The 27981-nt window shown below is 51.7% G+C and overlaps 1 protein-coding gene across 1 annotated transcript; it reads left to right on the top strand.

The window, feature by feature from the left end:
• FOXN1 (forkhead box N1) lies at window positions 1–27943 on the top strand. Its single transcript, XM_084823096.1, has 9 exons — window positions 1–114; window positions 1752–2249; window positions 3890–3997; window positions 13217–13344; window positions 14973–15069; window positions 23289–23496; window positions 24445–24570; window positions 24751–24927; window positions 26149–27943. The coding sequence occupies exons 1-9, from the start codon at window positions 16–18 to the stop codon at window positions 26409–26411; spliced, it is 1704 nt and encodes a 567-aa protein (XP_084679222.1). The 5' UTR covers window positions 1–15; the 3' UTR covers window positions 26412–27943.
• Window positions 27944–27981: the final 38 nt, after the last annotated feature.

The following is a 27981-nucleotide window of genomic DNA, read 5'->3' on the forward strand; positions in this document are numbered from 1 at the left end:
TGTGTGGCTTTGGTGATGGTGTCATTGCTCCAAGATCAAGCTAACATTACGTTTTCTTCTTCGGATCCTCTGGAAATGCAGAGCCACAAAGATTCAGGTTCCCCTGTCCAGCAAGTAAGATATTTATTATTCTTATATTTATATCCTGCCATTTTCCCCTTGCAAGGAACCCAAGGCAACTTACATCAGCCGCCTCCTCTCCCTTTTTATCCTCACAACAACCCTGTGAGGTAGGATAGGCTGAGAGTCAAGGACTGGCCTAGAGCCACCCAGTGAACCGAGTGGAGATGCAAACCCCAGTCTGGGAACCCGAGTCCCAGTCCAACACTCTAACCACTGCACCACCTTGGCATTTATCTCCTTTCCCTGACCAGCGCTGGTCTGGACAGAATTCGGCGGGAGCATCCATGGATTTCTGCAGGGTCATGCATGGCAGAGCAAAGGAAGCAGAACCTCAGACAAGGCAACATTGCCCCAGCGCACCTGATTGGCGCAGAATGTGGAATGATGGAACATTTTCACAGTTAATAAAACCCAGCCCAGCACAGTTGGGCAACGCCTTTATTAGGGCTGGCCTGAATGCCACAAAAGTGTGCAAGCTTTTGAGTTCCCCACAACTCTTCGTCAGGATGATACCTGCCACACCTACCGCCGACTCATTCGTTTGGTCTTCAAATCACCCTTTTGAGACTGGGTCTAAAATTGCAGACATCATGGCCATCACATTAGGCCAAAATTTGGCATGTTACTATTCCTTCCTCTGTCCCCTGCTTTTTGTACCTGATGAAGAAGTGTTCTGGACAATTCAAAACTTCACATACTTCTGCAGCATTTGGGCTGATCCTAATAAAGGCATTGCCCAGGTATTGATTTTGGATTCCCCCCCGCCCCCACCACACACACACACACACACACACACACACTCATGTTCCAGCACGGGCTTTCCTTGTTATTTCATAGTTAATAGTTCTTGATAGAGTTATCCATGAATATTCCCGAAGCCATCACCGAGTATTTTGGCCACAAATCCCACATTCCTTACTTCTTTTTTTCTCCTAACAGAAAAACTTTCTTCTTTCTTACTTCTTACAGCATCCCCCCCCCCCCGCTGCCCTCTCGCTTTCCATACTTTTAAAGCTTTCCTGAAAAGGCAGGGTAGAGATGAAATAAAACACTGTTGCTAGATTTATAGACCTTGGCCATGATAGCTGATGAGGATCATCAGGAGCTGCTCTGTACCAGGTCAGAGCCATGGTCCATTTCTCCCCGTATTGCCTGTTCTGACTGGCAGTGGCTCTCCAGGGTCTCAGTAAAGAAGGAACGTTTACATCACCTGCTACCGAAATCCCTTTTTGACCGGCAGTGCCGGGGATGGAACTGGCAAACTTCTGGATGCAGAGCAGGGGCTCCACTGCTGAGGTCTGGCCCCCTCTCCTGAGGAGATGCTTGGGCAGCCTTCCCCGGCCTGGTGCCTGCCACATTGTTTGGACTTCAACTCCCATCTTCCCCAACCCAAATGGCCAATTATCAGGGGCACTAGAAGTTGTTGTCCAAAACATTTGGAGGGCAACAGGTCATGCAAGGAACAAACTAGAAGGGGTGTTCATCCATATCAAAATCTGCCTGCAGGCCTTCTAGGAGATTTGCTCGGCCAAATTGAAAAGCTCACAGCAGATCCCCCCGAAAGGGACCAGCTCTTGGAGGCAGCCCTCGCCCCCAGAAAGACATGACCTGTGTGGGTTGGCTTGCAGGAGAGTCCGGGTTTCTGTTGCCAGTCCTACGACGGAGACAGCAGGACAGGAAAGACGAATTCCGAATCTTCCCAGAGTTCCAGCCCCTCTTCGTCACCTCCGGATCATATCTATGGGAGGTTTCCTGCCAGCCAAGGTCATCATACTGAGAAGGACACCTACAAGGCCCCTTCCACTGGCGAGAAATTCTGGCGGTACAGCTATGAGGACGGCACTGCGGGGAGTTGCGGGAGGCTCCTCAAGAACAGCGTCCGAACCCCCTTCCACCCTTACAAGAGGCAGTTCACGGAGGAGATCTTCTCTGAGGCTCAGCTTCCCGTGGATGGGCACCTGTTCAAAACGGCAAGCATGGACGACTTCGCGGAGATTGCCGGGCCGACCATGACCGGAGAAGCGGAGATGTACATCACGCAAGCTCCGAACCTCTCCTCCGAGCCCGCTTGGTGCAATGCTCTTCAGTACAACAACCCGGGGCAGGAACATCACTCCCAAGCGATGGTGAGGGTTTCTTTCCTGTTTGCCTCAGGCCACTGGTCCGTCTAGCCCAGTGTTGGCTATTCTGACTAGTGCGACTTCCCTGAGTCTCGAGGAAGAGGGGCGTCTTTCCCCTCCCCCCGACTTGATCTTTCTGACTGGAGGTGGCAGGGATTGAACTGGGGACCTCCTGCATCCAAAAATGGGTGCCCCGCCTTGAGCGCAGTGGGGCTCCTAAAGCTGTTTCAAGGGGATTGTTCCGGAACGCTCTGCGCACCCCCCCCCTCAGGTTCAGTGGTGGCTGGTGCTCCTCAGGGCTGGTGGGGTAGAGGGCAGGGCAGAGACTCCCTATTCTACTGAGGTGGTTGGAGGCAGGGGGGGAGATCCTGCGCGGCCAGCGGCAGGTGCATGCCGTGCACTGGAGCAAATGTGCCTGGCTGCAGGGGGGTTCTCTGCCACAGGTGGGTGGGGGAGAGACTGAGGTTGCCGCCCTTTTCGCCCCGAATATAGAGCTGGCTCTGGTCAGGTTGTTCCTCCAGTGTCATGTTCTGTCCTCATCTGTAGGCCAGCAAAAGAAAAAAAGGGGGGAGGGACCAGGTGTGCTAAGCACATCACTGAAGACATTTCGACGCACTTGCGGCCTTAATTGGAGGCCCAACAGTAGCAGCCTTCTCTGGGCTGGCAAGCCAGCGGAAGAGCTCTCCCGTTCCACGGCGTGAGAGAGAACAAAAGGAGCATCTAGAAACATCTCGTTGTCCTGCCCATACTGGCTTCAAATGAGGAGGAACCGGTTCGCTCCAGTGAGCACCGCAGAGCCAAGATTCGAGGTCTTTCTCCGGGCAAGGGAAAGTGGTGAACTATGTGCGGGGGTGTTGCTTGGCCCGGGCCCCATGAGGCCTGCGCCCCTGATCTATTTCCCAGGGCCCCGGATGACTTTCCAGAGCCCTGAGCATTCACTGGGGCCAACGGAAGGCTTTTCTTCTCGGCTTCATTGCCATGCAGGGGGCAATTTTCAGGGGGGATTGGAGCTAGGGAGGGAAGAGTTAATGCTCCCCTTCTCAGATGTGGCCATCCCCCCACAATCTTCCCTTGCATGGCAATTAAGCATAAGAAACAAAATTCCCATTGGTTTGGAATGATCTGGTTCAGGCTGCAAATTAATTGAAGGATATATTTTATTTTGAGATTATTTGGATGGGATATTAGTGGGCTGCTTGCCTCCTGTAAAATGTAAATAAATCTCAGAAACTAGTTCTAAATGCACATATATAGATTTAACTTAGCATAACCTGATTTTATGCAGCTTTGTGTCGTATGGGTCTGGCCCCCAAATCTTTTAAGACCCTAGCAACACCCCTGAATATGAGATATTTTGAGACTTGAGCAACACTTTTCCAGTAGATGGTGCTCATATGATGCAGGCATTTTCTAGCCCAGCTTTCCCCAACCTGGTGACCCTCAGATAGGTTGGACTACAACTCCCATCATCCCCCTAAACAGCATGGCTGACAGGGAATGACGGGGGTTGCGGGCCAACCTATTTGGAGGCTGGTGTTCATGGATGTGGAAGAGCAGGCCAAAGGCTCGTGACTTTTGGGGTGGGTGGGGGATGGCACCGTCCTGGTTCGCCTGGCCCCTGACGTCCTTCTCCTCTCCGCCTCCAGGACACTGATGTCAAGTTGAAGACCCCCCTGCTGGAGGAGCAGCCAAGCCTGTATTGCTACCAACCGCAAGTGCCACAAATGTACTGCCCTTCACACCCCTTCCACCAGGTAAGGGCAACTGACGCCAAGCCCGAGCTGGTTACCTAGTCAGCAGAATGTGCCATCGCACCACAAATGGGACAACGCCTCCCCAGTTGTCCATCGCCCCAAGGATCTACCAAAGCTAGGCAGGGGCCAAGGGCAGCCACAGTGGGGCACCCGCCGAGGGCCTGCCCCCAGTAGGGGCCCACGGACCAGAGCCCCCTGGACCTGCTCCTCCTCCTTCCCACTGCAGCAGCAGCCACGGCCTCCGTGCTCCCTGGCGCTCTGCCAGAGGAGGGGGAGCAGCTGGTGACCCTGGCAGGGAGACGGCGGCTCGCGGGGGAGGGGGCCAGGGAGGAGGTCTCGCCCAAGGCCCTCAGAACCCTGGACCCGGCACTGCATGACAGGTCACTCGATCGTGGCACCCGACGCCGGCCGCCCAGAGGCGCCGGACAGCCAGGCAGTAGCGATCGGATCGCCTCTCCGTGTTGTCTTGGCTGCTGTCGTCGGGGAGGGCAGGGCTGGGCTGCCCAGCGCCTTTGAGGCCGAGGGCCACGTTCAGTTTCAGAGACGCTCTTGGGGGAGGGGCGCATTGCAGTGGTGGGTGGCGCCAAAGGCAGAAGCGGCGGGGTGGGGAAGCCCAGATGCCCCCCCAAGTACGAGCAGATTTCTGCTTAATGCTCTTACTGCCTTGGGAGAGGCACCTCAGCCTTTTGGTGGCAGGGGGACTGCAAAAGCCGGGAGGCCACCCAGCGCCCTGTGGTTGGGGGAAAGGGAAGGGGCCTTTTGGGGCACCCAGGAGGGTCAGAGTGCAGCCCCAGGTGGGCTAAATTTGGCCCACTGGCCTGCTGCTCAGTACACCTGTCGTAGGGGCAAAACGGCTTCTCTGCCCCAGGGGATGGTGACGTTCCTCATATTCCGAGCCCCAAAGTGAGTTGTGCTTCATTCTTTCCTGTCAGCCGCCTTCGGCTCTTTCCGGAGCGAAAGGCAGGGTAGGCCTCCAGCCAATTGATAACCAACAGCCATCACTTGGCCGTCCTGTCTTCCGAGATGAGATCATCCCATTCTTTTTCGAAAGCGTCAGTGAAAACATTGTCCATTGCGACATCCGGCGGTGATGAAATCCCATGTTAATTAGGCCCTGGGTGAAGCAGGATTTGTGCCCATCCTGGAGCTGGAAGCAGGGCTGGTCCCGGGTTTGGCAACGCTGGGCATCCACCTGGCCCCAGCAAGAGGTCCAAAGTGCCTGGCTCAGGGGCTGCTGCTGCTCTTCCCCTGGGCCAGCGCTGCCTGTCCACGGATTGGGCCAAGAGGGAGGGAGCACATGGCTGAGCGGCGGCAACAGGGTGGAAGAGGAGGTGGGGCAGTTCAGAGAGGTGCCCCACGGAACTCAGCTTGCCTAAGACCCACACACACGCGCACAACCCGGCGCCAGCTCTGCGTGGCGTGAAGAGGCGAGGGGCATTTTTATGATGTGCTTGTTTATTTACTGCATTTGTATACCGCCCAACAGCCAAAGCGCTCTGGGCAGTTGTCGCACAAAAACGTTTTACACCGTCAAATATGACAACAGAGCAGAACGCAACACAGAAAAACGTTACGCTGAAAACAGAATCCAACCGAAGTGAAACCAGGGTAGTTGCCAGTGACGGCGTGAAGATGTGAAACCACACAGGCGCCGTTCTTGAAACCGGAGGACTCAAAAGCCGGGGAAAGGAAAAGGTCCTCCGCTGGCGCCGGAAAGGCCACAACGGGGGTGCCAGGCAGGCCTTCCCCCACAGCCGCTCGTGGTTTTATGAGGGCTGCTTCCAGTCAGGGCTCCTGGCACTACCGAGCAGAAGGCCTGGCGATGCCGGTCTGTCTTTTTTCATCTACCTTAATGGCAAAGACAGAAGAGGCAGTGAGAAAAACAGTTAAAAGTGGAAGACGACGACAGCATCTGGACCCCCTGTAAATGGCTGTGAATGAGGTGTCACAAAAGCTTCCTGGATCTCCGTGGTGTCTCCCTTCAGTCATCTTTTTAATTTTATGTTAAGGAACTCGGAAAAAGGCCTCCATCTGGATCAGGCTTGTGGCCCCCCCAGCTCAAGAGATGCTCCAGGGTCTCAGAGAGAGCAAGAGAGACTTTCCCCACCTTGCCTGGCGATGCTGGGGATATTGCGCCTGGGAGCATTGCAGGCACAGCAGGGGCTCTACCACTGAGCTACAGCCCTTCGCCTGAAATTCCAGTCCTCAGGAAGGCCCAGTTCAAGAAGGAACACAGGAAACAGCTTTCTACCAAGTCAAGCCATCAGTCCATCTGATCCAGTTTGGTCTTCGTGGACCGACGGTGGCTCTCCAGGGATTTCAGACAGGGGTCTTTCTCAGGCCTACCTGGAGACATCGGGGAGTGAACCCGGGATGGTCTTCATGCAAGGCGTTTGCTCCACCAGCAAGCCATGGCCCTCATTTGATGTTACTGCTTCTTAAGCCTGCCTCGCTGCCCTGGGCAGTTCTGGTCACCCTTTACTGCCACTTACCCCAAGGCCTCCCAATACAGGAAAGCCTCCCAGGTGGTCCTCAAAACCCTTCCTTAGAAAGCCCCCAGCCCAGGTTCCCCACTTGCTCTCCTCCAGGTGTTTTGGACATCAACTCCTATCAGCCCCAGCCAATGGTCAGGAATGCTGGGGATTGTAGTCCAAAACATCTGGGGGCCTTCGGTGGGGCAGCTGGGCTAGTCTCTGCCAGGTTTACTAAGGCCTCTTCTGTCCTGCAAGGTCAACTTCCCGGCTCCTTTTGTCCTCAACAGGCAAAATAAAGAAATCCACATGGATCTGCGTTGCTTTTACTGGGGCAAGGGGAGAACAACTGCTGTTGACCCGATGGCGTGAGTCAGCAGCATTCGCCATCCCATCTGCCTCAGAACAATGGCACCTTTTGTGCCAGCCTTGCCCTCGTAAAGGTTGCGAAAGCCCGTCACGCCGATGGACCATTCCCCGTCCACCTCCCCTCCCGCAGAAAAAGAAGAAACCAATAAAACAGAAATAGCCTTTAAACACCCTGCGTTTGCCCCTGATGATTACACCTCAGCCAGCTCCCTCCCTGACTTCCAAGGAGACACTGAAACCAATAAAATCAAAATTACAATGCCAGCACCCATGAGCCCGGCCTGGTAACCGCCGGGGAGCTAGGCAGGGCAGGGCGCGCAGCCCGGAGCCTTCCTGGAAGGTGCATCACTGCCCTGTGGTTAAGAAGTCCTCGAAGTCAGGCACAGAGCTTGACCCCAAAGCACGCCCCACGTGGCCCCCATCACCCGCTGGGCCGCAGGGTGCGCTCTTGCTGGCGGCTGTTCCACAGGCGTTGCGGACGGACGGTGCAGGCCTCAGGGTTGGGCGCACAGACCGAGGAAGGATGGGCCCCACCCTTGTAAGAGGAACTGTAAGAGGTCGACTTAGTCCAGCAACCTTTTCCCCGTAGTGTCCAGCCAGAGTGTTGTGCTTAGAGTCTTGGACTGGGGCTTGGGAGATCTGGGTTCTAGTCCCCACTCAGCCACAAAGGTCAGTGGGCGACTTTCGGCCAGTCCCTGACTCTCAGGCTAGCCTACTTCACAGAGCTGTGAGGATAACGTGGAGAGGAGGGAGCTCCACCCCGGGAGCTGCCTTGGGCCCCCTGCAAGAGGAGAGAAGGATGGATATAAATGCACTAATGGCTAGATGAATGAATAAGGCAGCCGGGTGCCCCAGTGGGAAGCCCCCAGCCAGACAGGAATGCGAGAGCACCCTCCCATCCATGCTCCCCAGCAACTGCTGTACAGAGGCATACTGCCCTCCCTCTAGACATCGCATGTGGCCCTCAGGATCAGTAGCCGTGGATCATCTGAGGGCACCATCCTGCTCCCTGGGCCTGTGAGGGGCAGCTGCATCTATACACCAGCTTTTGGAAATACACTTGGGTTTCTGCTGTTAGGGCATGATCCTGCGCATGTTTAGACAGAAAAAATACATGTTTTTCCTGTCTAAACACGCATAGGGTTGTAGGACATTTTCCTGTCTAAACATGCACAGGATTGCGCCCGTATCCTCTGCAAATGTGTCGATTCCCCACCTAAAGCCACCTAAGTTCGAGGTGGAGAATTCCATTGTTTGAGCTTTGTGAGAAGCCCCTTCCTTTGGCCTGTCCTGAAACCCCCACGTGGTTATGGACTTACTGCTTTGCATTTTTAAAGCATCTGGTCACTGACGTCCCCTGAGCAAATTCTTGAGCTAAAACCCAAAGAGACGTTAGAGCCTTTCCCAGCCTGGATGTTTTGGATTACAACTCCTAGCATTCCTGACCACTGGCCATGCTGGCTGAGGCTGATGGGAGTTGAAGTTCAAAACATCTGGAGGGCACAAGGTTGAGGAAGGCTGACCTGAGGTCTGTGAACTACTTCAAACACTCCAAAATCTCCCGTCCTAAACACACTTACTAGGGCGTAAGCCTCACAGGACGCAGTAGGATTTCTTTCCAGGTCCCGTGCATAGGATAGCATTGTGAGCTATGCCACATCCCTCCTGGTCTCCCAGGGGCAGGCAGTAGTGCCCCTGCACCCACTTTGGTGCCCCGGCCCTTCTGCTCGCGCTCGAGATCTTTACTCCGTCGTCCGTGTCTTTATCACATCCCAGTCGGGACGATTGGCACACTCGAAAACTGCCTGGAAGCTCCTGCTAGCACAGAATGCACTTGCTGGGGGTGGGCTGCAAACGGTCTACTGGCAGACGCCAGCATCTTCGCCAGCTCACAGTGACCTCTGGGCTCAGGGGCTTGGCCTTCAGAGACCTGCACAACCTAGGCTCTGTATGTCTTCGGAAGCATCACCCTGTTCCCTCAGATCTGCAGGGATTTTATCATTCTTGACTTACCTGTTTACTCAGAGTGTTTTTATCCTGCTCTCCAGCCCCAAAGGTTCTCGGAGTGGCTGATGTGCACCCAGAAAAACAACACAGCCCCTGCCTGGCAAGCTTACAATCCAAAGAGACAAGACACACAAGGGAAAGGGGATGGGGAGGGAAGAGGGGAAAAATATTAAGTCTTCGAGCAGGGCTGGAGTGTCTCCCTCTCGCCTCCCGCACTGCATCCTGCTGGGATGGCCGCTGGCAGTGACAGCTGAGGAAGGAGGGACCTTCATGAAGGTGGCAATTGATTGATTGATTGATTTCTATGCCACCTTTCTGAAACCAGCCAAGGTGGTTTACAAAAAATTCAGAAAAGAAAAACCATAATCAAATAGAAACATAGAATTGTTATTCTATTATTATTACCATATTATTTTCTGAGGAATATGGATGTTACCTCATTATAAATATGAATACTAATAAATACTAATACTAATAATGCTGCACCACCGGGTCTCTGCCCCTACAGAGACAAGAGAGGAAGGGGATGGAAATGGAGGAAATGGGTGGGTGTGGGGACTAGAGGTGGGCACACATTGGAGGGAGAGGAAGAATAGGACTGTCTCAGTCCCAGCTCAAACCCCACAGGGCACCCAGGACTCCTGAGAGATTGGCCAGCCCAGAGATTCCTTCCACTGTCAGGTCAAAATGTGTGTTTGGTTTTGTTTATTAAGAAGGCCCTTTATGCACAGTCTGAGTTTATGATGGTGAAGATTTCTCCTCCTCCTCCTCCTCTCCTCCTGTTGTTGTTGTTGTTCAGTTGTGTCCGACTCTTCGTGACCCCATGGACCAGAGCACGCCAGGCCTTCCTGTCCTGCGCTCTCACCCGGAGCGTGCTCAAGTTCATATTCATTGCATCCGTGATGCTATCCAGCCATCTCATCCTCTGCCGTCCCCTTCTCCTTTTGCCTTCAGTCTTTCCCAGCATCAGGGTCTTTTCCAGAGAGGTTTCTCTTCGCATTAGGTGGCCAAAATATTTGAGTTTCTGCTTCAGTATCTGTCCTTCCAAGGAGCACTCAGGGTTGATTTCCTTTAGGATTGACTGATTTGACCTCCTTGCAGTCCAGGGGACTCGTAAGAGTCTTCTCCAGCACCACAGTTTGAAGGCATCAATTCTTTGGCGCTCAGCCTTCCTTATAGTCCAGCTCTCACAGCCATACGTTGCTACTGGGAAAACCATAGCTTTGATTAGACGGACCTTTGTCGGCAAGGTGATGTCTCTGCTTCTTACTATGCTGTCTAGGTTTGCCGTAGCTTTCCTCCCAAGGAGCAAGCGTCTTTTAATTTCATGGCTACAGTCACCGTCTGCGGTGATCTTGGAGCCCAAGAAAATAAAATCTGTCACTGCTTCCATTTCTTCCCCTTCTATATGCCAGGAAGTGATGGGGCCAGATGCCGTGATCTTCGTTTTTTTAATGTTGAGTTTCAAACCAGCTTTTGCACTCTCCTCTTTCACCCTCAACAAGAGGCTGTTTAGATCCTCTTCACTTTCTGCCATTAGGGTGGTATCGTCTGCGTATCTGAGGTTGTTGATAATTCTCCCGGCAATCTTAATTCCAACCTGTGATTCATCCAGTCCGGCGTTTCTCATGATGCACTCTGCATATAAGTTAAATAAGCAGGGTGACAATATGCAGCCTTGTCGTACTCCTTGCCCAATTTTGAACCAATCGGTTGTTCCATGTTTGGTTCTTACTGTTGCTTCTTGACCCTCGTACAGGTTTTTCAGGTGACAGGTAAGGTGGTCTGGTACTCCCATCTCTTTCAGAATTTGCCACAGTTTGTTGTGATCCACACAATCAAAGGCTTTAGTGCAGTCAATGAAGCAGAAATAGATGCTTTTCTGGAATTCTCATGCTTTCTCCATGATCCAGCGAATGTTGGCGATTTGATCTCTAGTTCCTCTGCCTCTTCGAAACCCAGCTTGTACTTCCGGTAGTTCTTGGTTCGCATACTGCTGAAGCCTTCCTTGTAGGATTTTGAGCATCACCTTGCTGGCATGTGAAATGAGTGCAATTGTGCGGTAGTTTGAACACTCTTTGGCGTTGCCCTTCTTTGGAATTGGAATGTAAACTGACCTTTTGCAGTCTTGTGGCCACTGTTGAGTGTTCCAAATTTGTTGGCATATTGAGTGCAGCACTTTAACAGCATCATCTTTTAGGATTTTAAAAAGCTCAGCTGGAATACTGTCATCTCCGCTAGCTTTGTTGTTCGTAATGCTTCCTAAGGCCCACTTGACTTCACTCTCGAGGATGTCCGGCTCAAGTTCAGTGACCGCACTATCATGGCTATCAGGGACATTCAGATCTTTCCTGTATAGTTCTTCTGTGTATTCTTTCCACCTCTTCTTAATCTCATCTGCTTCTGTTAGGTCCCTGCCTTCTTTGTCCTTTATCGTGCCCGTCTTTGCACAAAACATTCCCTTGAGATCTCCGATTTTCTTGAAGAGATCTCTAGTCTTTCCCATTCTGTTGTTTTCCTCGATTTCCTTGCATTGTTCATTTAAGAAGGCCTTCTTGTCTCTCCTTGCTATTCTCTGGAACTCTGCATTCAGTTGGGTATATCTTCCCCTTTCTCCCTTGCTTTTCGCTTCCCTTCTTTCCCCAGCTACTTGTAAAGCCTCATCAGACAGCCACTTGGCTTTCTTGCATTTCTTTTTCTTTGGGATGGATTGAATTGCTGCCTCCTGAACAGCGTTACGGACCTCCGTCCATAGTTCCTCAGGCACTCTGTCTATCAGGTCTAATCCCTTAAATCTATTCCTCACCTCCACTGTATATTCATAAGGGATATGATTGAGGTCATACCTGAATGGTTTAGTGGTTTCCCCTACGTTCTTCAATTTAAGCCGAAATTTTGCAACAAGAAGCTCATGATCTGAGCCACAGTCAGCTCCAGGTCTTGTTTTGACTGACTGTATAGAGCTTCTCCATCTTTGGCTGCAAAGGACATAATCAATCTGATTTCGATATTGACCATCTGGTGATGTCCATGTGTACAGTCGTCTCTTGTGCTGTTGGAAAAGAGCGTTTGCTATGATCAGCGTGTTCTCTTGGCAAAACTCTATTAGCCTTTGTCCTGCTTCATTTTGTACACCAAGGCCATGCCTGCCTGTTATCCCGGTGATTTCTTGACTTCCTACTTTAGCATTCCAATCCCCTATGATGAAGAGGACATCTTTTTTTGGTGTTAGTTCTAGAAGGTGTTGTAGGTCTTCATAGAACCGATCAACCTCAGCTTCTTCGGCCTCAGTGGTTGGGGCATAGACTTGAATTACTGTGATGTTGAATGGTTTGCCTTGGATTCGTACTGAGATCATTCTATCGTTTTTGAGATTGTACCCCAGGACTGCTTTTCCCACCCTTTTGTTGACTATGAGTGCTACTCCATTTCTTCTAAGGGATTCTTGCCCACAGTAGTAGATATCATGGTCACCTGAATTAAATTCGCCCATGCCTGTCCATTTTAGTTCGCTGATTCCCAAGATGTCAACTTGCCATCTCATGTTTGACCACCTCCAGCTTACCTTGATTCATTGATCTGACATTCCAGGTTCCTAAACAATATTGTTCTTTACAGCATCGGACTTTCTTTTCACCACCAGACACATCCACAGCTGAGTGTCCTTTCGGCTTTGGCCCAGCCGCTTCACTCTTTCTGGCGCTACTTGGAAATATCCTCTGCTCTTCCCCAGTAGTATATTGGACACCTTCCGACCTGAGGGTCTCATCTTCTGGCGTCATCTCTTTTAGCCTTGTGATACGGTCCATGGGGTTTTCTTGGCAAGAATACTGGAGTGGGTTGCCATTTCCTTCTCCAGTGGACCACATTTTGTCAGAACTCTCTGCCATGACCTGTCCATCTTGGGTGGCCCTGCATGGCATAGCTTATGGCTTCAGCGAGTTACGCAAGCCCCTTTGCCACAACAAGGCAGTAATCCATGAAGGGGATTGTTGTTGTTACTATCATTATTATTATAGGGCCATCTCTGGGCTTATTTTTCATTGAATTGTTTGTTTGTTTCTTCCTTTATGAATTTTACACTGGGTGTCTTTTTAAATACAGAATCCACTCACCATTGTTGTTTTTAAAATAAAGAAACATGTGAAATACCATTATTCTAAGATTCCTGTTCTGTGGCTGGCATGGGCAGCCATCATCCCTTTGGGACTTGACTTCCTCACTGCTGTTCACCTTTGACAGCACTGGGGTGGAGCATAGACAAGCCAAACAAGAAGTGTGCTGCTGAAAGTCCCCTTCTCCTGCTGCGCTTTGGCCTCCTTCCTTCTCCAGTCTGACCCGTGCCGCCTCTCTTCTGTCCTTGTGTTGCTAGTATCCTGCAGGGAGCGGCTACCCCGTCACTTATATCTCGGCATCACACTACCCCTACCAAAGAATTGCTCCCCAAAGTACCCAGGAACATCGGCAGCCGCTGTTTCCGAAACCTATCTACTCATACAGGTAATCCATCTGCACTGTTATTTTTACATTAAAAAATAAAAAAGTGTTGTGAAAATAAGTACAAGGTTCTTGCGTCCAGCTGGCAAGAGCCTTTCATGCAACAACATCGCAGATTCTGCAACTGGACGGAAAAACTGGGCTCCTTCAAACTGCTTCCTCCAAGAGGGAGGTTTGGAGGGTGGCAGCGGGGGAGAGGGCCTTCTCCCTGGTGGAATGCCCCACCCCCCGAGGCCCACCTCGTGCCAACGTTGCCATCTTTCTGGCACCAGGTTAAGACTTTCCTATACTCCCAGGCATTTGGCAGCATATGATAAAAATATTTAAGGGGTCCTAGGATTTTTATTGTTAATCGTGCAAAATTGTTTTACATTCTTGTATGCAAATGGTTTTATATTATGCTATTATTCTGTATTTTTAGGGATTTAATCTTTGTAAACTGCCCAGAAAGCTTTGGCTATTGGGTGATATAGACATCTAGTAAATGAAATGAAAAAAGCTTCAAATAAAAGATATCTCTAGTTAGGAGAAGGGACAACGCGCGCGCACACACACACACACACACACACCTCCTGTGTAAAGAACTTTGCAGGAGCACTTGTTCTCTGTTGCTCCAGATGGCAGGACTAAAACCAATGGGTGGACATTGCAGGGAAGCAGATTTCGGCTAAACGTCAGGAAAAACTTTGTAAGGTTATGAGCTGTTTGGCAGTTAAATAGATTGCCGTGGGAGGTGGTGGGTTTTCCTTTGCTGTAAGTATTTAAGCAGAGGCATGGGCAGCCATCTGTCAGGGATGCTGTCATTGCAAGATCCCTGCATTGAGTAGGGGGCTGGACTGGATGACCTCCAAGGCCCCTCAAACTCTAGGATTCTGCACAGGCCAGGGTATCTGCAGATGTCTCACCCAATATTGTCTGCTCTGGGCAATGATGCTGTCCAGGGTCTCAGACCGAGGGAGGTCTTTCACAGCTAAGATGCTGCCTAACAAAATACATTTTCTACGAATCAATGCATTTTTGTGTGAACTTTTCTGAACATGTGCATTTTGTGGGGGGGAAGCTTTTTTTGATGGAAGAACACTGCAAAATTTGGAGAAGTGCAAATTTTGAAGGATTACTGAGTTTCGGTTCACATAGTGCTTTGAAAGTGCAAAATTAAAATATGGACCAAAAGCAGTTTATTCATTTCATGTATTACATTTCCATACTGTCCAATAGCTGAAGTTCCCTGAGCAGTTTACAGATATTTAAAACCATTAAAAATACATTATGCATAGTATAAAAAACCATTTACATGCAAACATATAAACAGACCTTACACATAGAGACACACATATATCTAAACAATTGTAAACAATCAACAATAAGAAAAATCCAGGACCTGATTAGAACCTCATATACTACCAGATTTCTCCCCCACGCCTAACTTAAACTGGAGATACCATGGGTTAACCCTGGCCTGCTAGTGAGGTGGGTCCCACAACCTGAAATCCTGAGTTGTTCGGAGGCTGGCTGTCTCTCCTCTCGGACGTTTCACTAACATCCCCTGTAACAGAAGCTGTAAAATAGGCAAAGTAAGAAGAAAACCAACAATGTAGTAACATCCCTTTTGCATTTTCTGCTTCTCTAAGCATCCTCATCTTTATGGCTCTCAAGAACAGCAAAACTGGAAGCCTTCCTGTCAGCGAGATCTACAATTTCATGACCGAACACTTCCCTTATTTCAAGGTGAGCTCTCCTGGTTTGCAACTGCACTCTGGCGTGTTATTTATATGGGGCCTGTTTCGCAGATGTGGTGCATACACCTTGCAGGACAGCAGTTCTGAAACAGGGCTGGGCGCTGGGGTGTGCGGATTTTGTTCCATCAGTTCCTTCCATCTTTCACCAGTTGTCAGGTGTGTTTCATTCTGTTGTCTGCTCATTGGCAGAGTCAGATTTTTCTCAATTTCCTGAACTTGAGTTTGCATTGGAAAGTGCACACTTGCGTGAATCCTCCCCAAATCCACATTTTCACACTTTAGCCTATGAGGAAAAATGCACATTTAATTTTTTGTGTGTGGCTATTTTGTCTATTTTTGTATTACTAATTTTGTGTACAATTCTGGAAAGTAAAAAACAGTCTGCAAGCCCGTGGAATCCAGGCGATGTGGGAAAAGGCAGTCCACTGCGGGATCTGCAGGTGAGATACCTTAGAAATCCAAACTTGTTTGAATCTGTTGCGGATTTCTCCAACATCCCCAGCTGTGTTTTGTCTTTTCTACATCAGTCCAACTCCACACTACAAGAAGAAAAAAGACACAAATGCAAAGAGGAGACTATGAAGCCGAAATTAGCCGTTTGGGCTGAGTGGGCCTGCTTTATATTTATTTGTTGATAACTCTGGAGGAAGGGCAAGGCGAGGAGCTGAAGACGCTGCCAGGATTATTCTGCTTAAGTCTACTGTGACATTTGATTCCACTCACTCTACCGTACTCACGGTGACAAGGAGGGCTACAAACTTGCTTTCGGGACACCAAATTCAGTACTCAGATCCAGAACCCATGCCTGCACAGCTGTGCAATTGTTGACCGTGCAAAACCCTGCCTTTAACGTTCCCCATGATGTTAAAGAAAGGTCAATTTATCAGCTGATTTACTCTAAAAAATAAATCTGGGACCTTCCTCATGCAGAATATAAGAAGAGCCCTGCTGGGTCAGACCCAGGGTCCATCCAGTCCAGCATTCTGTTCACACAGCGGCCAGCCAGCTTCCCACGGGAAACCCACAAGCAGGACACAAGCGCAGCAGCACCCTTCCGCCCGTGTACCCCAGGAACTGCTGGACATAGGCTCCCTGCCTCTGGCGCTGGAGGCAGCACAGAGCCATCAGGACCAGAACTCATCGATAGCCTCCTCTTCCAAGAATGTGTCCAATCCGCTTTTAAAAGCATCCAGATTGGTGGCCATCGCTGTGTCTTGTGGTAGCAGATTCCATAGTTTAACTGTGCACTGTGTGAAGAAGCACACCCTTCTCTTCTGCGTCCTCTCCCACAGAGCTTCAGCCTTCCCCATGAAAGTAAGATGAGTTCCCGTCCTCATGGTTCTGAATGAAGGGCTGGTTAAATAGCAACATAGGAAACTGCCTTACACCCATTCAGACCAACGCTCCATTTACGTCACTACTGACTGGCAATGGCTGCCTTGGGTCTCGAGCCAGCTCTGCCTGGAGCTGCCGGGGATCGAACTGGGGGCCTTCGGCATGCAAAGCAGGGGCTCTGCCACGGAGCTGTGGTTCTTCCCCATTTATGCACAGCGGGGCTTCTGCCAGAAGGGGTGCGTGCAGCATCTTCCACAAAGCCCCCGAGACATTTGGCGCCCGGCTGATTTATTGCCACTGATCCTTTCTTGTGAGCCACCTTGGTTTCTTTGCAACGTAGCATGGCAAAATACTGTTATTTCAAAATGGGTGTCCTCTCAGCTGGCTGTCCCCGTGGTCTGCTCTCCGCTGCATTTTCCAGCGAAGCCCTTGCCAAGCAATTGCTCGCAAAATGAGAGACATCAGAAAAAGACACCAAGTAGCTTCCAGAGCACAGAGCAAAGGGGTGGAGGAGCAATTAATTGGGAAGGGAAGGGAAGACACACACCACACACACGGCACAACCACCACACACACTGGGAAAGCATGGGGATGACACACGCCCGCCCCAATTAACTTCTCCTCGCTGTCGCAGCACTTGCAGCCATGGTGATGCAACCAGCTCCTTTCTAGTTGAAACACAACAATCCAACTCCTACGTCTGCGGAGGGGAGGGGGGCAGGGTTGTATGCAGGGAGGACGGAATCCGCCTTTGAAGAGCCTCTCCCTCCTCTTTAGAGGCGGATTTAACAGGGAACAGTTTTGCAAGATCCCATAACCTTCTAAAGATCAAGAGGCACAGGGGAGCGTATGCTGCAGAGGAGAAATGTTAGTTACGGGTTGGCTTCTCAGTGTGTCTTATCCCTTCTCCAGCAAGCGGGTTGCCTGGGGGGCGGTTTTGTTCCAGCTCATTTGAAAGGGCTTCTTTTAGGAGTGCTTGGGTCTTTTTCATTGCATTGTGGAAGGACAGAGCCAGTGTGGGGTCACAGAGAGACCACTGGGTGCCGCGGTTCATCGCATGGCCTCAAGCAAGTTAAGCATCGTCATGCATTTTGCCTTAAGATGCATATCTTTATTTTGTGTTATTTACTGCATTTTTACCCCATCCCCTCAGCCCCCGAAAACTCCCAGAATGGCTTACGTACAGTCAGTAAAAACCAGATGGGCCCTGCCTGCAGGCTTACGGTCTAAAAAGGAAGAGGAGATTGCGGGGAGCGGGGGAAGCAAGTGGTCTTACAGCAGGGCTGATGGAATGGCCCCGCTTCTCCTCACCTCCGTGTGCTGCAGCCCACTGGAATGAAGAGGAGGAAATGCATGAAGGTGTTCTGAGAGAGAGGGTCAGGGTGCACTTGATTCAGAACCGTGAGGACTAGAATCTTGCTTACAGGGTTGGACACCTCCGGTGTTTCCCCAAGTCGAGGAGGAGGATGGAGCACATAACTGGCTGGAGACCTGGCAGGATAAGGCCCCTGATCTCTCCCACCAGTGTTGGTCTTCTCCCCTGGAGAAAGACAAAAGGGGCCAAGTCCTGGTCCTCTGAGCGCTTGCGCTTAAAGAGGGCCATGTGGCTGCAGGAGTCTTCCCTTATTCCTGAAATGACAGCGGGCACCCCACGCCTTTACACACACACGCACACACACATACACACACACAGACAAAACTCTGGGAATCTCTGAAGGGCATCCGCCACTCCCGCCTCCAGAACTGCTGAGCAGAAACACTCAATTATCCTTGCTGAGTAGGAACAAGGCAGACAGAACCCGCCTTTAGAGGGCTGGAAATAAAATAGAGATTCTGCATGTATTTGTTTACAATATTTCAGAAATGGAATTTGGCCCTCTGACAGAAAGAGGTTCCACACCCCTGCTATTTAACAACCTTCCCCAATCTGGGGCCCTCTCCAGATGTGTCAGACTATGCCGGCTGGAATGATGGGGGTTGTAGTCCAACACATCTGGCAGGCACCAGGTCAAGGAAGGTAGCCCTGTGGATATGAGCCTAGCACAGGCCAGGGATTAGGGATGCTCCAGTTGCAGCCGGATGCTACTCCAATTGCATTTGCAAGCAACAAGTGTCATTTCACGGTGAAGCCATCCAGACTTAGTCCTACTTAGGGTAGACCCACTGAAATCAATGGGACTTGCGTTAGTAATGACTAGCTGAAGTCCCACTGATTTCCGTGGGTTGACTCTAGGTAGGACTAAGTCTGGATCCATCCCATTCTCCACAGCTTGTGCAAAGCGAGGGATGGTGACGCAGAGAGCAAGCTACAGAACCGGAAAAGGTTCAGAGAAAACCGGAGCGAGCGGAGAGCAAAAATTAATTAGAAATGTAATTAGATGTTCAGCAAAAACACTGTCGTGGTCACATAAATGCAGACACAAGCGAGATTCCTGGAGGTCGGAGAGATTGAGATCTTCTCAGCTCACCACCGACCACAAGGAGGGGCCCAGGCCAGGCTGTTGTTCCTCAGAAACCTCACTGCAAGAGGGCAGGGCTTGTTTTCCAGTTGAAGGGGAATTAGCTGTTCTCCAGGCTTGCTGTAAACAGAAGGACAAGAATGGGGTTCAAGTCCAAAAAGACGTGGGTTGTCCATCAGGAAGAATGAGAAAAGGGCCATAGCTCAGTGGTAGAGCCCTTGCTTTGCATGGGCTCTACCACTCCCCAGCATCTCCAAGTAGGGCTGGAAAATCTCCCTGAATCCCTGGAGAGCCGCTGCCAGTGAGCACAGATGAAACCAAGCTAGATGGAGCAGGTCTGGCTCCGTATCAAACAGCTTCCTACGTTCCACTTTATTCAGAACCATGAGGACTGGAGCCTTACTTTGTTTTTAGGGGAAGGACTGTACACCCAGTTCCTGCAGGCAGAAGGTCCCTGGTTCAATCCCCAGCATAGGGCTAGGAAAGAGCCCTGCCTGGAAACCTGGAGGGCCGCTGATGATGATCCATTCTGGCAGTACTAAGCTAGATGGACCAGTGGGTGGGCTTGGTAGAAGGCAGCATCCTGTGATCTTACGAACTTCCTACCTGTGCGCTTCAGAGGTTGCCCATACAGGAGTGTCACAGAAGCGTGATGAAAGCACCTCTAGGAGCAAATGGAGCTGGGTGAATTTTGGGAAATCCAATACCGGAAGCGGGAGGAACCTTCCTCGAGGCCATGACTCGCACAGCACTGATCCTTTCTGGAAACGCCGTGCCACGCTCGCACGAGTCTTCCATTGTGTCCGTTGCAAGACGCTTACTTTACACAGCGAGGGGCGCTTCCAGACGGACAGCTCCTGGTGCTGCCGGTCAGAAGGCATCACGGAGCTATTCCGTCCCCCCTCCTTACTGGATTTTGGGGGGCTGGAGAAAAGATGGAAGAAGTGGTGGGAAAACCATGGAAGATGGCAACATCTGGGACCCCATGAACATCCATGAATCAGGCATGGCAGTTGCATGATAAAAGCGTCATCTGAAAGCACTCCCCCGAAAGAGGCAATGGGAAAACACAGGAGGGTTAAATGGAAGACAATGTTGCCTGGACCACTGTAAAATGCCCCATTTGAAGCACAGCAATTGCACACTCAGGCCTCGTCTGAAAGCACCCACTCTCTTCCCATGCAAATCTGTTATCAGTGGAAGAGGTTGCCAGCTAGGCAAAACGACCGCGTAGGGATGTACAGAGTTTGTTGAATTCATTTTGCCTGTGTTTGGCAGAGCGTCAGGCTCCCTTCACTCCATCGTCCACTCACTGACAGATTCTGCTTCTTTTTCCCCTTCAGAAAGGTATGCAAAAACATACGCCACAATCTATGGAACATTTGCTGACACGTAATATTTGAGTATTTTTCTTAGCTTGCTGTACAATCAATGAGCAGAGCACACAAGACAAAGATTGTGATGCAGCAGAGGCTGAAGAGAGGTCAGAGATGTATAAAACAGTGTGTGAGGGCTGTTGTTTTTTAAATGGCATATATTGTACCATATTTTCCACAACGTTTTGACTAAATTAGTGTACAATTCTGGAAAGTTTTTTAAAAATGGTCTGCAGAATCCTTGCAACTTGGAAAAAGCCAGTCTGCTGAGGAATCTGCAGGTCGGATTCACAGACATCTGAACTCATTTGAATCCATTGGAGAATTCTCCAACCCCTGAAATGCACTGTGGACCAAATGGAAACTCTGGGCAACTAGCAGGATCTGCACTTTCCAGAGGAGGGGTGCTTGAGAGACAGTTGCATGCACAGTTCGTTGGTTTTTTTTTTATTATTATTTGAGGGGGGTGCCTATGCGTCCAGGTTTCTGAGTTAGCACTAAATTGCACAACCAGCAGGGTGAAAAGCCAGTGTGCCTGTCGGATCTCCCACTCAGGGAAAGAGCCCAATGCTCCTTTCCATTATGACTATTCATGCTCTCTTTTATTCCTGTTAATTTGGATTTAATCTGGTCAAGCTGCCGCTGTGTTTTCTTTATCGTTGCGTTGTATTGTAGTCGGCATTTTTAAAATCTGTACTGGAAGGTGCTGCGCTAAGAATAAATATTCTTGAAGAGGGAGGTATCAAATATCCAAATACATTTTAGTAGTGTTTCTGCATTGGCAGGGTGTTGGACTAGATGACCTTTTGAGGTCCCTTCCAACCCTAGGACTCTATGATACAAGAGCAATGATTTTTCAGTGGGAGAAGAGCATGAAGGGAAACAGAAACCCCTCCTTCTGCTGAGCACTGGTGCCAACCTGGAACGGACACCCCCCCCCCCCGCATGCTTAGCTCCTAGTTGTAAAAATGTAAAGATGACAGACAGCTGTGGATCCTAAACTTCCAAGAAGTTGAAAGTTCTGGGCTGGTTTCTTTGGTAGACTTGTGTGTCCGTTTTTCCTTTCTAATTGAGCATGTGATGAATTACAGAGCCGCCTTTGCCTGAGGCAAAGGAGAGACTTTTGTTTTCCTCATTACCCAGAGAGAACATGAATCAAAAAGGAGGGGGTCTTTTATTGGAGTACTTAGCAGGTATCGTTCCAGCACAACACAGTCTTCCGATTCTGACGTTGCCTTTTTCACTTGAACGTTTCAAAGAAGATTCGGTCGCCAGACTGCTCCTGTCCACCCAAGGAGAGCCAGCATGGTGTAGCAAGAGCCAGGGCGGTGCAGCGGTGAGACTGCTGGACTGGGCCTGGGGGGATCCGGGCTCGAGTCCATGGAGCTCCCTGGCTGACTTTGGGCCAGTCCCTGGCTCTCAGCCTGGCCTGCCTCGCAGGGTTGTTGTGAGGATAAAATGGAGAGGGGGAGGACCATGTGAGCTGACTTCAGCTCCTTGCAAGAGGAGAAAAGGCGGAATATATAAATGTAGTAACGAAAAATAAATAGAAAGGAAATTGCACAATGTAATTATCTAGGAGCAGGCTGCAGACAAGAGATGACACCAGGGGGATGAGACACAGGCCAGTGATGGAAGCCCAGCACTGCGCGAGAAGGTCCCAGTGCCATCCTCGCCGTCGCCAGTTAAAACGAGGGGGCAGCCAGAGAGGGGGATCATAGAACAGTGGGGTTGGAAGGGGCCTACAAGGCCATCGAGTCCAGCCCCCAAAGGGAGAGGACCTTCTCTGGAAAGCCGCTGCCAGTCAGGGCAGACAGTGCTGGCCTAGGCAGACAGGCGTCCAACCTGGGAGCGCGCCGTTCCCCAGACGCCAAGATGGCCACCTCTGCACCCAGCGGTGAGTTCTCGGCTGATCTCGCCATGGGCCAGACTGACCCACTCTGGCCGTGTGTTCATGGGGGCTGCCCCCCCGCAGGAGGACGCCCTCCCGCAAAACGCCTGTCCGAGCATCCCACCAGCACGGATGGGCTTGGGATGCGTGTTTCTCCAGATGCGCAGGAACTTGGGAAGCTGCCTTCTCCCAGGTCGGTCTCTCCCTCCCTCCACCCCAGTGTTGTCTGCACGGACTGGCAGCAGCTCTCTGGGGGTCCAGAAGAGGAGAGCCTTTCCCAGCCCTACCTGGAGAAGCTGGGGCTCAAGCTTGGGACCTTCTGCCTGCGAGCAGGGCCACTCCGCCAGCCACCCTGAGCCTGAGGGGTGGAGAAGACTGGCAGTGCATCAGGTCCGTAGATGCGCCTCTCATTGCTCAGCCTGCCTGTGAGTGGTCACCGTGATGCAGAGTTTCCTTCCAAATAAATCCAGTCCTGGAATGTCGTGTTTCCACAAATGCTGTTCACCTCACGCCTTATAACTGGGTGACTTTCTGTCCGAGAATTCCATGTGCCACAATTACAGCTAAGATGTATATACATAGATATACACAGACTACATGTCCCATCCTCATTAATAATAATAATGACAAGTAATAAGCAGCCCTACTTACTCTTCTGTATCATGTCATGAATCAGGATGGAAGAGGTCCACACACAGCTGATGAATGGTGTACACGCTTTTTCCAGGGCGCTTAAACAAAATCCAAAGACCTGCCAGTGTTTTGCTCATCCCACAGTCCCTCTTTGCGGTTTGGATAACCTGAGATACCCAAGGTCACGGCAGGCTCCTGTTCTCCATGCTGAGACACCAAGCCTACACACAATTTGCTAGAAAGTTGTATTTTCATTTCTTTGCATTTCATGTGCATTTCTTATGCATATACGTATGCACTGAGCGGGGGGCTGGACTCGATGGCCTTCTAGGCCCCTTCCAACCCTACTATTCTATGATTCTATTCTATGTATTCATTGATATGGATCTACAGAATATAATGTTTCTCTCCCCCTCTTCTTTCTTTTTAAAAACTTTGTTTCATTAAAGACCTTTTCTTCTCCCATTCTCATCCGATTGGATTGGTTGTGACTGTTTTCATTTTGTCTTTCTAGACAGCCCCGGATGGCTGGAAGAACTCCGTCCGCCACAACTTATCTCTCAACAAGTGCTTTGAGAAAGTCGAAAACAAGTCTGGCAGCTCGTCCAGAAAAGGCTGCTTATGGGCCCTGAACCCTGCCAAGGTTGACAAGATGCAGGAGGAGCTGCAGAAGTGGAAGAGGAAGGACCCAATCGCAGTCCGGAAAAGTATGGCCAAGCCAGGTGGGCGCGCTCAGAATCGGCAGAAGTGGGGCTTGTGTGCAGTCCACTTGCCGCAAAGCAGCATCGGGGGCTGGGGGCTTCAGGAGGCCGCCTGGCTCTTTCTCGCCTCCGCCCTTCCACAGTGAGGGTCTGGGACCTGCTTGCCTTTGGGGAGGGGCGGGATCCATGACCATCTGGCTGCTGATTAGGCAGCCCCCGTGGAACATGCAGGGCAGAGGTAGCAATGCAAAGAGGCAACCCATCAGGAAGTCAGGATCGGGCCAGGTGGAGACAGGTGGAGCAACGGGTGAAGAATGCAAATCGAGCAACAATTGGAAGCCATCAAACTCCCCCAAGCCCCTGAAGGTCGCCAACTGCTGGCCGGAGCACTGATGTGGTGCAGAAGCCAGTCAGGGAGCCAGTCGGGGGCCAAATGGTAGAGGCGGGCCACGTTCAGCCAAGGTCCCAGGCCTGGCCTGGAGGCACAGGGGGCTGCCGCCTTGCAGGGGCCTGGTCGGTGCTCGGAGGGGAGACCACCTGGGAGCCGCATGGGGCCACCTTGAGTTCCACGATGGAAGAGAGGTGGATAGAAATGGAGTGAATAAAATAAAGGTGTTTTGACTGGAGAATGGACTATGAAGCCAGATCTGAAGGGCTGTCGCTGTGGCCCCACGGCGGCCAGCATGCAGCAGACCCTGCAGGTTGGCAGACGTGGTTCTCTGAGCATCCAGCTGCTCCTCCGGCTGTGCATGGAAACAGTGCCTCTGGAGGCCAGAGGCATGGGAGCGGAGGGTGGCCTTGTGCTCCTCCCTGCCTGTGGCCCTCCGAGAGGCACCCGGTTGGCCCCAGTGAGAGACGTGGTGCGGGACGGAAGAGGCCTTTGGTCCAGTCCCGTGCTCAGGCCTTCTTAGGTTCACAGAAGAGGCCGTTTGTCCTTTCTTCTGATTCTGTTTTTACTCATCTGTTTAGAAGAGCTGGACATGCTAATAGGAGAGAAGAGTGAGAAGTTGAGACCCCCCATGATGTCCTGCAGCCCAGCGGAAGCAGTGGGCCCCTCAGGCTCCCGGCAGATGGCCCTGCAGAGCCACCCTCCGCGTGAGCCGCCTGTCTCTTTGCACCCCTGGCTCCCGCCCAAGGGCCGCATCCTGCCAGGCCCCCACTGCCCGGCATGCGGGGGGGGCAACAGATGTCCTGCCATGGAGCAGCCCTCCGAGGCTCCCCTCCGCTCTCGCCCACGGGCTGCCAGACGCCCTCACGCCCTTCTCCCTTCCACAGACGCTCAGGACGGACGCCGGAGCCAAGAGTCGCCGCTGCCGGCTCAGACGCCCCCGGGGAGCGGGATGAAGATGCTGACGACGCCCCGCACTGTGCAGGATGTGCTCATGCCAGAAGGAGACCTCAGCAACGACGTGGATGCCCTGAATCCGTCCCTCACCGATTTCGATCTCCAAGGTACGCCGTTCCCCATGGGCGGCCCATCCAGTGTTGGCAGGGAAGAAGGTCTGGTTGAACCCATCAAAAGATTCGGTGGGAAGGAAGCCTGGCTCAGTGGGTAGAGCCCCTGCTTTGCATAGAGAAGGGTTCAAAGCCCATCTTTTCCATGCCTCCCGCCCTCCGGTTAAAGTTATTTATTTGTTACATTTCTATTCTGCCTTTTCCTCCAAGGAGCCCAAGGCGGTGTACATGGCCTGCCTCCTCTCCATTTCATCCTCACAACAGCTCTGTGAAGGAGGCCAGGCTGAGAGTCAGGGGCTGGCCCAAAGTCACCCAGGGAGCTTCATGGCTGAGTGGGGACTAGAACTCAGGTCTCCCCAGTCCCACTCCAGCACTCTAACCACTAGGCAACACTGGCTCTCGTCAGAGCTTTAGCGAACTGCCGCTACCAGTATCCACTGTGCCTAACGCCACTGTGGGGGATGGTGGCGAGGGCTGGGTGAAGTCTTCCCGCGCTCTCGCTCCTGCATGTGTCTGGGCACCAGGGGAGGGTGGCGATGGCTTGGGGGAGGGGGACAGGGGTGGCGACTGCGGTGGGGAGAGGGTTAAGGCTTCCTCTCCTGAGCGTCTGGATTTTGAGCGCCCCAGAGGAAAAGTGTAGGGGTTGTCAGGCTGGGGTCTGGTTCGGACTCAGGCCTTCTGAACTCCCTCGGCATGACTCTGACTCAGACTTGACGAACCTTCCCACTATCCCTGCAAGAAGTGCCGCTCGCTTCCCCCCATGATGACCAAACTAGCCCTGGGCCAGGACGGTGAGGTGGCTCTAGCCCGCGCTCAGCCAGCGGGTCCTGCGGCAGCTGGGGGCTGGCTTCAGCACAGATACGGCCACAGTGTGCAGGGCCGACGTCAGGGGTCGGCCTGGCCAGGCACTGCCGGGCCCACACCCAGCAGGGGCCCCGGGTCTCGCCCCTCCCTTCCCCCCCCCACTGCAGCGTGCTCGGTCGCCTTCCGCCTCTCGCTCCAGCCCAGGCGATGGGGCGGTGAGGAGGGGCCGGTGCCCCACTCGCTCCCTGGGTCCCTGCCTGCCAACGGTCACGTGGCCACAGAGATGAGGAGGAGGAGGAGGAGGCATTGGGGACCAGGGCGGAGGGAGGTCAGCTCATGGAGGGAGGGGCCTTGCCCAGGACCCCAAAGCCTGGGCAGCACTGACCGTGGGGTTTGCTGTTGTCATCCTTACAGGAAACCTCTGGGAAGAACTGAAAGATGACAGCCTGGCCGTAGACCCCCTGGCTCTCGTATCCCCCTCCCCAGTGCCCCCCCAGGGCTTCCCGAGCCCATGTCAGGCGGGCGCCGAAAGTGGCGGCGGCGGCCACGGCGGCACTCAGCACCACGGCCTGCCTGACATACAGCTCGCCACTCTGTACTCTGCCTTCATGGAGCTGGACACGGGACCCACGGCCTTCCTGAACGCTTCGGGGTCCAAGCCCATCGCTCTAGTCTAAGATGCTGTGCCAAGCCGAGAGTCGCGCCTGGGCGTGGCCCGGGCTCCCGTCCAGCCCACACTCTTTGGCAGCCAGCGCCAGCTGCCGACACCGATCGTGGCCTTTGTCCCGACCAACGGAACGCCCGTTCTCCAGAATTGCCAGAATGCGGGGAGTCCAGCTGTGCCCAAGCGCCACACAAAACAGATGTAGATACTTCAACCCAAATTGCCGAGAAGGCAAACCTATGGTCACCATGCAGCTGCTAAACCGCGCAAGCCTCGAGCCGACAAAGGGATCAGACCAAAGCTCAAGCCGGAAGAGCTGTCGAAGGGATACGCTTAAACCAAACGCCACACGCACCCCCCCTTCAAATGATGCTCCAAATGTAACTACAGAGAATTGCATTTTGAGCAGTGCAGGCTGGTGAATCCATTTTCAGTGGGGCAGTGAATCCATTTTGGATTGCAGTTGTTGTCCAAGGTGCTGAACCCTATCCCCAAACTGGGCTCAGCACCTTGGATAGCTCCTTTAGAGTTCCAACTGGTTCTGACTGCAGCCAACAATGTATTTGCAGCCCCACCAAAGTCAGAGCCACCAGCCTCCACTGATGCGGAGTGCATTTCCGAAGTAGATTTGTGGACATGGGTGTGCAAAGGAGGAGCACACAGAACCAGCAGCGGGATTAGAACGAGTGGGGCAACCGGTGCCCTTCAGCTGGATTCCAAAAGCCCCCTGCTTGCAATCACTTCAGACCTCTGGCAAGAGTGATCTGTCTCTTCCCTGGCAGCCTACTGGGTGGGAAAGAAGCGGGCGGGGGGGGGGGGGAGGTGGCAGAAAGAGACCAGGGCTGCCCGCCTCCTTTCGGGCCCTGCCCCGCCCACTGCTGACTAGCAGCCCCCAGCAGAGAAAGCGTTTCCCAGCCCTGGCTTAGAAAGTGAAGCGTCTGTTCTTTCTTCAAGCCCACTAAAAATAATTTAGTGGCTTCTTTCCCAGTGGTTCCCGCATTTAAAAAAAAAAAAGTTTGATACCATTGACAGCCCAAAGGCAACATGCCAGCGAATCTGATTTGATTTGTGCAACCTACTTTGAGAATCATTACAGTTGAGAAGCAAGTATATATTATAAATACTGTTAAACAAACAAACAAACCAAATTAGAACAGAGCATCTCAAATGGAGGAATGTAGAATGGTTGGCGAAATTATTCTCTTGCTTTGTAATCTTGTCCCACGAAGACCAGGAAAATGTCTGATGTAATCCCTGAAACAAGAGGGCAGAGAAAGGGGAGAAAACATTTTGGAAGAGAGCTCGTGATGGGATGAATTACTATTAACGCAGTGGAATCCTAAGCACGTTTACTCAGATTTTAGGTTGCCATCCTATGACCCCTTAACCTGGGAGCAAGTCCCATTGAACTTAATGGGGCTTACTTCTGAGTAGACACGTACAGCACTGCACTGTACAAATAGCCGTTCATCCTGTTGCCTGTTATCTTCCATCTACAATAGTGACCTGTTTATTTTAATAAAGCATTCGATCTGTTTGGACAGTTCATTTTTAAACATCTCTTCTCCTTATAGAGTACAAAG

Source organism: Heloderma suspectum, chromosome 16, assembly GCF_057233095.1.
Source record: "Heloderma suspectum isolate Gila_16-S chromosome 16, 16-S_ref, whole genome shotgun sequence".
NCBI lineage: Eukaryota > Metazoa > Chordata > Lepidosauria > Squamata > Helodermatidae > Heloderma > Heloderma suspectum.